The sequence below is a fragment of the Rhea pennata genome, chromosome 21 (genome assembly GCF_028389875.1).
Source record: "Rhea pennata isolate bPtePen1 chromosome 21, bPtePen1.pri, whole genome shotgun sequence".
NCBI classification, from domain to species: domain Eukaryota; kingdom Metazoa; phylum Chordata; class Aves; order Rheiformes; family Rheidae; genus Rhea; species Rhea pennata.
Window position 1 is genome coordinate 2,182,256 of NC_084683.1, and position 13,687 is coordinate 2,195,942.

A 13,687-nucleotide genomic window follows, 5' to 3' on the forward strand; every position below is an offset into this window, starting at 1 on the left:
AAGAAACTCACATGGGAGCAGATGCTATGATAAGAAGTGTAAAAAGATATGCTGTGAGATCAAAGACGCTATCAAATGCTGACTTTATTGTAAGGAGATGCCCCACCTGTTGTGCAAATAACCCCAAAATTCAGAAGAAACCACCTACGGGAGAACTAAGAAGAGGATTAACCCCAGGAGAACACTGGCAGACACATTTCTCTAAATTGCCTAAATGTGGTCGGTTTAAAGATTTACTTGTTTTGGTAAATACATTTTCTGGTTGGCCAGAAGCCTTCCCATGCTCCACCAATCGTGCGAAAGAAGTAATTAAAATTTTACTAAAAGAGATAATTCCTCGATTTGGGATTCCTGAAGGTATATCCTCAGATAATGGACCTCCTTTTATTTCAGAGGTGGTTCAAGGAACATCCAAATTTTTACAGATGAAATGGGAATTACACACTCCATGGAGACCCCAGTCTAGCGGTAAGGTAGAAAGAATGAACCAAACACTTAAAAGACATATTTCAAAACTGTGTCAGGAAACCCATCTTAAATGGGTATTACCAATGGCCTTGATGAGAATAAGAATAACCTCAAAAACAAAAGAGGGAATAAGCCCTTTTGAAATACTTTACGGGAAACCTTACCCAGTTAATGAAATAGGGGGACGAAGTGATCAAATGCATGTAAGAGGGGAAGAAATGTTGAGAGAGTATTTATTGTCTTTGTCTCGGGTACTAACATCTTTACATAGGTACTTTAATCAACGTACCCCCCTTCCATTGGATTCCCCTGTGCACGACTTCAAGCCTGGGGATTTAGTTTATATTCGGACATGGAAAGAAGAACCACTAAGAGAAAAGTGGAAAGGACCTTACCTGCTGCTTCTGACAACTCATACTGCAGTAAAGGTGGAGGGAATAAGTTCCTGGACCCACTATTCCCGAATACAGAAGGCACCTTTGAATGATTCGTGGACTGCTGTACCCACAAGCTATCTCTGAAGATAAGAATACAGAAGTTACAAAAGTGATGAATTACACTTGGAAAACTGAACTCTTTTACATGGAAATAGAGTGCTCTTAGTGTTATTAGGTGTTATTTTGCATTCTGATAGCATTGTTAATAATAGATAGAGCTGATTTATAAGAATATTGATTTGTTTAATTTAATTTGTTTGCTATAGAGTTAAGATGGAAAATGAGGAGACTGTTAATTTTCTTATGCCTGCTCATTGGTACAATTAACTTGATTTTGTAGCTTATACGGGCCTTCAGAAAAAGTGACTCAGATTACTGCTTGCTTCTCTATTTCCCAAATCTCCCGGATTACCCATGCCATGGGAAATACTTAAAATTAACTTAACATCCATGTAAGAATAATTGAAGTTGTTTAAATGAGACTTGCTAGATAAGTGGTATTAACAAGTCTCAAAGGGGGGAATTGTTAGAGAGATACTGTGAGAAAAACCTTGCAAATAGTTAACAAGACTCAAGGACAAGGGGGAGAGAAAAACAGTACTGCAAAGGATAACCAGCTCTGGATAAAGAACCTTGATGAAACCACAGCGCTTTGAAGATTGCGAGGGGTAGGTAAGACAAAAACAGCAGAATAACCCAGAAGTGACCTTAGGTTCATTAAGGCTTATTAACATATTAAATTTCACACCCCTAAATGAATAATGAGATGTAAATGACATGATAATGATGTTACCGCCTCTACTTCGCTTCCTATGCTAATTAGCGAGAATGTGAAAGCGCAAGCGCAGAGCGATTACCTGAGGTAATGAAACTGTAACCAATAGAAAAATTTGTATAAAATACTCCCTGAGAAGTGTGTATAAATCAAGAATGAGAGGGGGAGAAGGTGTGCTAGCTTTGTGGATTTGCCACCTAGCACCCATCTCTGCACAGAAATCAAATAAAGAAATATCTCGACCCTGTGTACCTATTGGTTGCTTGCACACCAGGTAACAGAACCCAGATTTTGGGACAACAGTTTGGCGACCCAGATGGGACTTGCCAGAAGACCTTGCCCGGATCATCTTGCCGTTCCTGACAGTGGACTGGATTGGATCGAGCTCCAGCACGTACTGACCTGTTCATCGGGGAGTCCTCCGACCTCCCTCCGAAGTCGGGATGCCAAGAGACTCAAAGGTGCAACGCCAACCAGAGATATTTGTGCCAGGGTGAAAGGGGGGTGAATCTTTGGATTGGTGAGTATAAAATTTACTTATTTCTGCGGAAGATTATGTTGAATTAAGTCGCACGTAGATGCTTGGCAAGGCTTGCCTTAAATTGACCAGAAGGGTCAGAGCTGAGTGTGCACAAAGGTACGGGAAAAAAGGTATTTCTAGGTAATAAGGTTGGTATTTCTAGGTAATTGACATGGGATCAAGCCAATCCATGATTCCTCCCTGTAGCCCTTTGGGTTGTATTTTGAAACACTGGAATATTTTTGGAGGAGATCGGATGACAAAAAAAAAAAAAAAAAAAGAACAAAAAGATGTTGTCATCAATGGTGGCCAATGTATAAGTTGGAATGTGATGAGCAATGGCCAAAAAATGGGACCTTGATCCGTAATACTATATTACAGTTACTGCTGTTTTGTTGCCGGAAGGGGAGGTGGGATGAAATACCCTATGTGGAGGCTTTTGTGTCACTATATAAGGAACCAGAAATTCAAAGGGAATGCGAACTTACAAGTAAAGAGGAATCTGTAATGGTTGCAGTAGGAAAGAAGGAAAAGAGCGGGTATTGTGCTAACAGAAAAATTCTGAATGGAGAGAAGCAGGAGGATGTACAACTACTGACAATGCCCCCCTCTTGTGGAAACGATTCCACGCCAGTTGAAGCATCGGCCCCCCCACTAGAAAGCAGAGTCCAGCCCTGTTTCTGGCCAAACTAGGAGACGGAAACAATCTGTTATACAGGCTCCTTTGAGACAAGCAGTGGGACCAGAAGGGCTGCTAGTATTTGTACATGTTCCTTTTACAACCTCGGATTTACTAAACTGGAAGCAGTCTGTTGGATCATATAGGGAAAATCCTGAAAAGCTGCATCAACTTTTGGAGACTATTATGATAACTCATAATCCTAACTGGGGAGATGTGCAGGCGCTGTTGAATACTTTCCTGACAGGAGAAGAAAGGAGGCTGGTAATTTGTAAGGCAAAAGAAGAGGGTGAGAGAAGGGACAGAAAGGGGGATCCTGAGGTCTGTTTACCCACCAGAAAGGATCCAGAGTGGGATCCAAATAGGAGCGGGGGTAGGGAGCTATTGAGGCAGTATCAACAGCTAATTTTATACGGGGTTCGGTACGGGGTTCCGAAACCAAAGAATGTATCAAAATTGTATGAAGTAAAGCAAGGGCCTGAAGAAAATCCCTCGGCCTTTTATGAAAGATTATGCGAAACAGCCAGAAAATGGACAGACCTGGATCCAAATGAGGAAGCGAATCAAAGACTGTTTAATACGCTATTCATTGGCCAGTCAGCTCAGGATATTAGAAAGAAGCTACAGAAGGTAGAAGGAGCTGGGGGAATGTCTATTTCACAGCTGATAGAAATAGCGTATAAGGTATATAAAAATTGAGATGAAAGGAGAACAAGAGAAACACAAAATCGAATGAAACTACAGGCTCCTATCCTGGCAGCTGTCCAGAGGAATGAATTCCAAGGCAGGGGCAGGGGAAGCAGAAGAGGTGACAGAGGAGGAAGAGGTGGAAGGGGAGGGAGGCCGGGAGGAGGCCTCCCTAGACCCGCTTTGGGTCCAAATCAATGTGCAATTTGTAGACAGGAAGGGCACTGGAAAGATGAATGTCCAAATCGAAGAAGGATAACAAAGCTACAGAGCCCAGCAAACACCGACCTAATTATGTTAGAGGAGTCAGATACGGAATGAAGGGGACGGGGGGAGAAAATTAGAATTTCCTCAGCTGATCCCTTGGTTGCAGTAAAGCTGGGGAATGAAACTATAGATTTTTATTAGATAGTGGAGCCACTCATTCAGTGATAACTAGTTGTAAAGGACCCTTAAGTAAGACTACTACCACTATTGTTGGGCCTATGGGAAGGAAAGCTTTGAGGCCATTTTTGCAACCAATGGAGTGTACGATTCGAGGTACTAAATTGACTCATGAATTTCTCTATATGCCAGAGTGTCCCCTCCCTTTATTAGGATGGGATTTACCATGCAAACTGAAAGCGCAGGTGACCTTTTCTGAGAGTTCCGTGCAGCTCCACAGCCCTCCAGAATCGGCATGGAGAGCACAAATCTGCCTTTTGATGGGATCAGCTCCAGACGGTAACAGTGCAAGTATCCCTTCAAGTGTATTGGTTACGGTGATTCCCTTATTTTGGGCCTCAACAAAGCCAGTCAAAGCAAAAAACACAACTCCGGTCAAAATAGAGCTACAACCAGGAGCGAAGCCTGTTAGGGTGCATCAGTACCCTATCAAGCTAGAAGCACGTAGAGAATTGGAACCCCTAATTAATGCCTTCTTGCAAAATGGCTTGCTTAGAGAGTGTCAGTCTGAATTCAATGCACCAGTCCTGCTGGTAAGGACACCGCGCTCCCAAGAATATCGACTGGTCCAGGACCTAAGGGCAGTGAACCAAATAACAAAAGATATCCATCCAACCGTGCCAAACCCATCTACTCTTTTAGCCTCGGTGCCTGAGACTAACAATTGTTTTGTTAGTGTTAGATGTTACGCTGTGCTAGATTTAAAAGATGCTTTTTTCTGCATTCCTATAGAAGAGCAAAGCCAGACAATTTTCGCCTTTGAATGGGAAAGTCCCACTAGGAGGAGGAAGGAGCAATTATGCTGGATGGTTTTTCCTCAAGGATTCAAGGACAGTCCTAATTTGTTTGGTGAGATCTTGGCCAAAGAACTAGCCCAACTGCACGAAGGTAACAAAAACGTCACTCTTTTGCAGTATGTGGATGACATTTTGATTGCAGTGGATTCAGAGCAAATATGTTTAGAGGCGACAGTGAGTCTGTTAAATTTTTTGGGACTTGCCGGGTATTGTGTTTCAAAGAAAAAGGCTCAGATTGCGAAGAAGGAAGACCAATATCTTAGTTTTAAAATATCGAAAATATCCACCTCACCATTGCAAATATCAGCTTGCTGGCCTGCCAATGCCTCTCAGGGCCTCAGGCAGCAGCAACCTCCCAACAGCAAAGAGCAGCCCTGCAACCAGCACTGCACGAGCAGACACTGCTTCACAAGTCACCTCACAAGCACTAGCAGCAGCCCGTGGCCTGACACCGGCCTCCAAGTGACTGACGCCCAAGTCACCCCAGAGCCACAAACAGCAGACACGGCCCTGCCACTGGCCTGCACGCCGCTCAGCCACAAGGCATCTCACAAGCCTGACCGTATCACTGGCCTATCATGCAGGCAGGCACAAGGCACTTCCCAACCACCACCACCACCAGTGGCCACAGCATTGGCCTGTCACGCACGCACGCACAAGCCACCTCACAGCCACCACCAGCAGCCTGTGCAGCAGCGCTCGCCTCAAAGGCACTCCGGCACTACACAATCAAGAGATGCAAACAGCAACAACATCACCGCACTGGCCTAGCAGCCGCTGCTTCTCAGCTCACCGCACAACCGCTAGCACCTGACGGGGGCCTGCTGTCCTAGTTAGATTCCCGGGGGCCAAACATCCGTTTTGGCAAGCCAGCACAAACTCTCTCTCTCACACACACACAAACACTCCTCAGTAGCAAGCAGTTTATTAGGAGATACTTACAAACAGACCGACCCGATGGTAATCTCAAGAAGGACCACCCCAATGCTTGTCCCAATCGTCTGCATGGTGAGAGAGAGTCGGCAGGCACAATCTTTTCGGGCGTCCCCGAGGAGGCAACGTGGTCCTCTGTTGTGTAGGAGACTCTCCCTCCTTTGGAAAACTCTGGCATTTATGATTACTTGCGGTAGGCGGGAGTCCCGGCACCTGGGGCCAACAAGTGTAGGGAGTCTAGCCCAACTCCACCCCGGTTGCATCACCGGGCTATGATACTGCGCACGCGTGCACACTTATGTCGGGGGCCACATTTGACTTTGGGGGTCGCTATTTCACTGCTCCTCAGCTTCTGACCTTCATGTTGACTGCTTCTCATGGCGATTCTGGGGCTGGAAGCCACAGAATCTGTATGTGACCAATGGCTCTTCTTTCTCACAAACCACGACCTTGTTAGTTACTTATTTGTATCCCGCGTAACGCAGTGGTATTGTTCTAGGCACTAAAAAGTTACAGCACTAGACTATTCTCACCAAGTATCAGGTAGTACAGATACAAAAGTTGCAACACGGACCATTCCCATCAAGTATCACGTAGTACGGATACACCTGCCGCTGGCCTGCAAAGCAAACAGCCCAAACTCAGTGCACGCTCCCAAACATCACACAACAGCCTCACACTGGCCTTTTACGCCCTCACGCAGCAGCAACCTCACGGCTCCGGACAGCGGGCAGCAACCGAGCATTGCAGTGTCACGCACTGAGGCAAAAGGCACCTCACCATCGCAAACATCAGCTTGCCGGCCTGCCAGTGGCCTCTCAGGGCCTCAGGCAGCAGCAACCTCACAACAGCAAAGAAGAGCCCTGCAACCAGCACTGCATGAGCAGGCACTGCTTCACAAGTCACCTCACAGGCACCAGCATCAGCCAGCGGCCTGCCGCTGACCGCTGACGCACAAGGCACAAGGCACCTCACAAGCCTGCCTACAGCTCTGCCCTACAACGCAGGGTGCCACAAGGGCCCTCACAACGACCACCATCATCACCCCTTGTACTTCCACAGGCCTGTTTGAATATGGTACTTCTGCCTTAAAGGGCCATTACTGGGTGTGTGGTCAGTATGCATATAAAATATTACCAGCAAATTGGTCAGGTACCTGTTATGTTGGGATAATCCGCCTGTTGTTCTTCTTACTCCCTGGACCGGTGGGTGGAGAGTTGGGAGTAAGGCTCTATGAAGACCTGGGAAGATCAAAATGGTCACTTGATCAATCCATAACGGCTGGGGGTGACCAGACCTGGGGTGAACATGAATGGCCCCGAGAGCAGATTATACAACATTACAGGCCAGCTACCTGGAATCCTAATGAACCTATAAGTGGGGCTGATGCACCCATTTATGATTTAAATTGGATTATTCAATTACAGGCCGTCTTAGAAATCATTACCAATCAAGTGGCAAAAGCCCTTGACCTATTGGCTGACCAGGCCACTCAAATGTGAACTGCAGTTTAGAGCACCACATGGTTCTTGACTATTTGTTAGCTGAAGAAGGCAGAGTGTGTGGGAAATTGAATGGGTCTAACTGTTGTCTTAAGCTTGATAATAACGGATAGGTAGTGAAGGAAGCCACTACTGCAATCTGAAAACTTGCACATGTTCCGGTGCAGACTTGGAAAGGACGGAATCATGAGTTTGATTTATGGTCTTGGCTTCCAGGACCTAAGTTACTGTTTCATTTCCTATGTTGTCATGTTAACGACACTTCCTCGTTTAATACCCTGTATAGTTAAATTTCTTCAGAAAACAGTACAGGATACATTAAGGTCTATGAACGTGGTCACAATCACCACTGGACAAGAGCAGAAAATATTATTACTAACACAGGATCCAGCCCTTGAAATTAAAATTGTCTAGTAAGATTTATGGAATATGAAAATGCAAAAACAACAATAAAAGTAGGGGGGGGGAAGGAGGGGGCATTTGTCAGAAGTAAGAGTATAAGTTGGGTTTTTTGCAGTAGAACCCTCCACCCTCCACCAGAATTGCTTAAGTTGAAGTAGTTACACACGTTTGAAATGTGAAAAAGACCACAAGTGTAAAGAGAAGGGAAATCAGTACTGGAAAACTCCTCTACTCAAAAGGCTACGATGGCAAGGTTGTTTAAGTGAAGTGGTGGCAAAAGATTAAAATGCTAAAACAGGTGGTCCTGTAACAGATATGTTTGAGCAAGATACCAGTCAGCAGAAATGCAAGATAAGATAATTCAAAGTAAAAAGGAGAAACTAAGACTTGGTCAAACAAAGCTGTATATACGGGGCATAGTAACAAGCATCAGGTGAAGTACTCAGCCGATGAGGAAACGGGAGGATCTTAGCATCGGGAAATATGGGATATAAGGCTATGATGTATTGCCTCTGGGCAGTTCTGCTTGCAGAACCAGCCACGGCACCAACGGCCAGAGCACTGCCAAGGAGGGCCTAACACCAAAGTCGCCTCACAAGCCCAAAGAGCAGCCGCGGGCCTAGCATGGCCCTAGCACGCACTGCTGCACAAGTCACCTGGCAACAACTGACAACAGCACCTGACAAGCACTGCCCGCAAAGGCACTGCACCACAAGCCAGCTCCCAAGCACTAGCAGCACCCACGGCCTGACACCCAAGTGTCAGCCCAAGTGGCTATAGCTTAGTAGCACAGACAGGGAAGCTAAGGTTGCTCTTTAGACCCTGCAGCAGACATTCAGCTCTTCTAGAGACCCCAAGCTCCAGCACCACTCCCTCTGTGGGCAGGTGCAGCTGCTCCTGCTGCCTACAGTGACATCCTTGACCCTAGGGGGACCTTATCTTCAACTGCCCTTCTAGCACATAGCTGGAGAAGGCTTCCCACTCCCAGCAGAGCAATGATGCTCCAAGCAGAGCTTTGTCTCACCTTGTGCTAGGTTTAATCTAACACTCACCAACTCTGCAAGAGCTGAAATGGCAAAATGAGCTTCAGCATCTTTCTTCCCCCAATCCCCTCCTGGTTCACAGAGCATGATTTATTACAACCATGTCAGCTGCCTGCACTGGAGGTGATTTGCTAACAGATCAACAGATTTGGAGCTGAGTGAGCAGACAGCAAGAGACTGTGAAATTTCACATCAGAGAGCGCTGAATGCAGATTTCCAGATAGCAAGGCCTGCTCCAGCTGGTGCTGCACAGGGGGATCTTTCCATTGCGGGCACCCAAATACCCTGCTTGGCTCTGGGGGCAGACTGCTGCCAGCACAGAGCCACCTTCCCAGCACTGGAAGCCTACTTGTTACCCTCTAAGATGCCTCCTGCTCCCCAGGCAGAGGAGGAGGTTGTGCAGGATGAGTGGATGTCCCTGTCCTGCTGTGCCCATATGTTGCTCAATGTGGCTGTCTCACAGCAGTGCTGTGCCATGCTGTGGCACGTCAGTGGTCACTGCAGTGTGAGTGACTCTCTCTTCTTACCTCCTGCAGCAGTAATTGTGATCTGGACTACAATCTCTACAGGGATGACTTCCCATACCGGGTGAGTGTGGCCTCCCAGGCCTGGGATGTGCTGATTGCATGTGGGTTGGCAAATGATTGCAGCTCTGTTGACTGATAGCATGAGCTGGGTGTCCCAGGTTGGCAGCCCCAGGCATCCGTTCCCCACTTCTAGGAGAAGTTTAGCAGCACTGCCCTCTTCAAGGAACACCTGTACCCAGACTCCCGGGGCTGCATACCTTGAGGGTGGAGCAGCTGGGACAGGGACAGTGTGTTGGCCTGCTCCAGCAAGGGGCAAGGCCAGGGTAGGCACTGTGACCTCCTGTAATGCAGGTATACCTTTGCCTGGCACAATCCCTCACCCATCAGTTTTGCCTGAAGGAACAGAGCCAGAGATGTTAACCTGACCTGCTGCCATGCCTTCTAGGCCCTGCTCACACTGCTGTGGTTTTGTGCTCTTGTAGGGTATATGAGTACCAGAAGATCCCGCCCCTCATTAACCGCATCCCTGTCAAGGCCAGACGAACTCATGTTGGGGCAGGAGGCAAAAGCAGTCTAAGCCCCCCTCCTGGGACGAGGAGCAGCACCAGCTCCATGACAGGACGCACAAAGTGTAAGTGTTATGTGGCCTGGGTAGAAGGGAAGGAGCAAGGTGATAGTTCCATTAAGCCCTTGAGGATGCTGGAAGCATTTTGGTGATCACAGAGGTTGGAGATTTGCTCATGGAGGCAAGATTGTGCTGTGGGGGGAGAAACACAGTGACACAGACTCACAAAGTATCAGTTCCCCTGGTAGTTGCTAAGCCACAGAGGCCTAGGCTATGTTTCTTGATGCTTGACAGCAGTGCCTGTGCCTGAGTGAATTGCTCAGTGCTAACCTTGCTGCTGTGAGTCCCCTGCTCCAGCAGAGAAACAGCCCATCCTGGGCTGTTTGCCTGTCTGGGGGCTGTCTCCTGAAACCATTGCCTCTGCCTAGAGACGCGATTGCCCTGGGAAGGCTGAAGGAGCCTGATGGGAGGATGCTTTGGAGCATGCTGCCCCTGGATTGTGGATTCCCCTGGCTCTGCCTTTTCCCTGTCTGGGACTCTAACAGCTCCTCTGCCCACACTGCCTGTAGCGGGCCGAAGAGCTGCATTCGATCAAAGGGGAGCTGAGTCAGATCAAGGCACAGGTGGACAGTCTGCTGGAAAGCCTGGACTGCATGGACCAGCGGAGAGACCGTCTCTCAGGTGAGGGGATGTTATACATGTCATACTTAATCATGATGGGGAGAATCCCAGCTGGCTCTAACATGCATGTGTCTGTACAGAGCTCGTACAAGGCCAGCTTGCAGGTACAAGGAAGCCTGGATGCCAAAGTGTGAGCCTAACCCCAAGTAGGAGCTGCCAGGCAGTGCAAAGTTGAGGGGTGGGCACCATCTCTGCATGCAAGGGAGTGAGCTTGGCCTCCAGAGCCTGCTGGAAAATTCCCTGGGCCTCCCTCCTTCCTAGTAATGGGAAAGCTGACCACAGACTTTCGGCATCATGGAGTTTTACCCCCTGCCCTGCGAGGATAAGACTACTGCTCTGCTCAGGCACTCCAAGTTTTTGCAGTCTCTGTCCCTGCAGGGTCAAAGGAGATGGAGAAGAAAAGGGTCGAAGTGGGTGCAGAGTTGCCATCCCCAGCAGGAGAGGGGCCACGGGAGCCCCAAGGGAAGGAGGGATCCGGAGCTGATGGGCACAGTGACCTGCGCAACATCGACAGTGCAGAAGAGAGCACAAACACTGAGGAGACGGTAAGGCCAGGGCCAGCTTTTGTACTGGGAGGCAGGGTGCACCGCAGCCCTAGTTATCTCCTTTACCAAAACTTATCTCTACTTGAGCCCAGATCTCTCTGCCGTGGGGTTTGTGAGGGTTTGGTGGGCTTGGAGGAGGATTCAGAGCTGACCTACTGCACAACTCTGCACTATGAGGTGTAGGAGCAAGTGCTGTGTTGTGCTGATGTGCAGCCATAACCAGCGCCTAGATGCTGGAGGAGCCCCGAGAAGGGACTTCTTGGTTGTGGCCCTGCCACTGCCTGTATGGGCTCTGCTGGGATATGCCCGGAGTAGAGGAGATGCCTAATCAGTATGGCTGTCCCTGCCCCGGGGTTCTAGGGCACCTGAACTGCCCTGACGTGCTGTCTGGGGCTACAACTTTTGTAGGTTTGGGAAAGGCCCAGGGAAAGTGGTGATATTTGCCCATGCAGTTTATGGCCGTTTACCAGGCCTGCGGTCAGCCCTCCCCGTGCTGATTCCTGCCAGGACCACTCCTGCTCAGCCCAGACTGGCCCTTGCCAGCACGCCGGGTCCAGGGCACAGCTTTGGCTCCCAGGGCCTGTGCTCTGCAGCACTAGATCAAGCTGTGTTCCCAGGATATGTTTGTGCCCAGGGTCCTTAGGAACACAGAGATAGAGCTGACCGCTTTCCGGAGCCCTGAACCAGCATGGCCACAGGAACTCCTGCCTCACAGCAATGGTGATCAAGAGAGCCAGGCAGGGCAAACGAGCAGACAGCCCCTGCCCCATACCTGTGCATCATGCAGCTAACAGCTGTGAGTGTCTTACTCCAGCAGTGCAGGGGTTAGCCCGAGGTGCAAAAACCATCAGAGTGCAAATATCCTTTATCAAAGCTGTTCAACGCAACAAGCACCTGCAGCTGCTTCTCACATGTGCCTCCTCTGAGCTTTGAGTCAGAGGTAGCCATCTGCCAGGGAGGTTGCACTTTCCCATGTAATCACACAGCCCTGTGGGGCAGTGGGATCCTGGCTGCTGCGATGATGTGCAGTGTTGGCAGCATTTGCTCTGTGTCATTTGGACTCAGCACCTTCAGCTCTCTTAGCCCCAGCAGTGCAGGATCTTGGGGTGATTGACAGGCTGATGACAATGGGAGTGGAGATAACCACTTGTGGCTCTCTCAGTACCTGCAAAGATACTGCAGCCAGAAGGAGGATGGGGAAGCAGAGACTGTGGCCAGGCTAAGGCTAGGGAGCCGCCCGCTCTGTTGGGACACTTCTCTGGTGGCTCCCTGTCATGAGGAGTGGAAGGGGTGTCCAGAGAAAACAGTGGTGGCCTGTGGCCAGCTGTGACAAGGAGGCTGGAATAAGTCAGTCCTAAAAATACCCCCTGCTCTCTGATCGCCTCATACAAGCCATGCCTGAGTGGGCAGACCTGCCTTTACCCACCGAGGCAGAAATCGACTCATGAGTTGGAGGGTGCCACTGGTCTCTGGGCATGTGGTGGCACAGGCATCCATTTCCCCAGGGCAGGCTGCCTTGGGATGCCCCTGGATGCCAGTGCAGGCTGCTACGCCCCCCACCCTGCTACCCTGAGGGCACACAGCAGCAGGCACTGTTGCCTGGCCAGCTCACTGCAGAACCCTATCTGGCTGCAGCTGTGATGCTGGCAAAGCCTAGGCTGACTTGTCAGCTGGGCACAGTGATGATCTGCAGCTCTTGCGCCCTGTGCAATACAGAGAGAACAGCTTGAGGCTGCTTTGGCACTGAGACTGTTAGGGGTGACTCCAGGCTCCCTCCCTTGTCTCTGAGGCGGAACAGGCACGTATGCACAGGCCATGGTGCTGCTGCACACTGTGCTGGGCAGGGTGATGTGTCTGGTCCTGCCGACAGGGCCAGAGGGTTCCTCATGGAAAGGCCATGCTGTGTGTTTTTTCTTGCAGATGAAAAACCACACATCAGACCTCGAGGGGAGTCAGTAAATGGACTGGGATACCGTGTCGTTCCTGGTGGGCCAGCAGTTCCTGTCTTGTGTTCGTCTTTCTTCTGAGGCCTACACCTAGTGCCACGTGATGCGAAGTACCCACTCTCAGCACTCATGCCTAGCATGGGCATCCCCTGCCACTGTTGCCAGCAGCCCCATGTCCCGCTCCTACGAGACTTGGCCTGCTGTGGTAAGAGAAGCCTTTGTGTTGCGCTTTTTTTCCCCCCTCCTTTCTGTTTTTAGACTAGGGATAAATAAATGTGTATGGAGGGAGGGAGGGAGGGTTAGAAGGTAGAAGCAGAAAGAATCATGTCCCAAAGGAACATCAGTGTTGAGCAGAAATCTAGGCTACCTTGTGAGCAAGGGTCCACCCTCTTCTCGCACTGTGCTGCCAAGGGAGCAAGGAGGCCCTGGAGCTTGGTGCAGCACACTGTATCACAAAGGACCCAGCACCATTAGCTCTCCCTGTGCCAGGCACTGCACCAACGCCTCTGTGTGCTACACAGTTCATATGTCAGCCTCCTGTGCCCTGAAAGCATGTCCTCAAGCCTGCCCTTCCCACAGCCCTTGTCTGCGCACTTTGAGCCCCACAGGGAACTTGTGCCAGCCATGGCACTGTGTGGCCTCTCAGAAAGTATGGCCTCTCAGAAAGTTCAGCGGGTGCCAGTACAGCAGGCCAAGGCGCTCAGAGCTGCATGGCATCATGTCGTGACAACCCTTG

At 49.4% G+C, this 13,687-nt stretch overlaps 1 protein-coding gene across 1 annotated transcript; it reads left to right on the top strand.

The window, feature by feature from the left end:
* The first annotated feature begins 7,889 nt into the window (after positions 1 to 7,889).
* Positions 7,890 to 12,964, top strand: LOC134149693 (RNA-binding Raly-like protein). The gene is made up of 6 exons (XM_062592913.1): positions 7,890 to 7,897; positions 9,224 to 9,271; positions 9,694 to 9,856; positions 10,349 to 10,460; positions 10,839 to 11,005; positions 12,926 to 12,964. The coding sequence occupies exons 1-6, from the start codon at positions 7,890 to 7,892 to the stop codon at positions 12,962 to 12,964; spliced, it is 537 nt and encodes a 178-aa protein (XP_062448897.1).
* Positions 12,965 to 13,687: the final 723 nt, after the last annotated feature.

Bases quoted from the DNA above. Each gene is read 5' to 3' on its own strand.
- LOC134149693 (XM_062592913.1), top strand. The intron at 9,857-10,348 runs GTGGCCTGGGTA...CACTGCCTGTAG, and splicing joins GCACAAAGTGTAAGTGTTAT to CGGGCCGAAGAGCTGCATTC. The intron at 10,461-10,838 runs GTGAGGGGATGT...CTGTCCCTGCAG, and splicing joins GCGGAGAGACCGTCTCTCAG to GGTCAAAGGAGATGGAGAAG.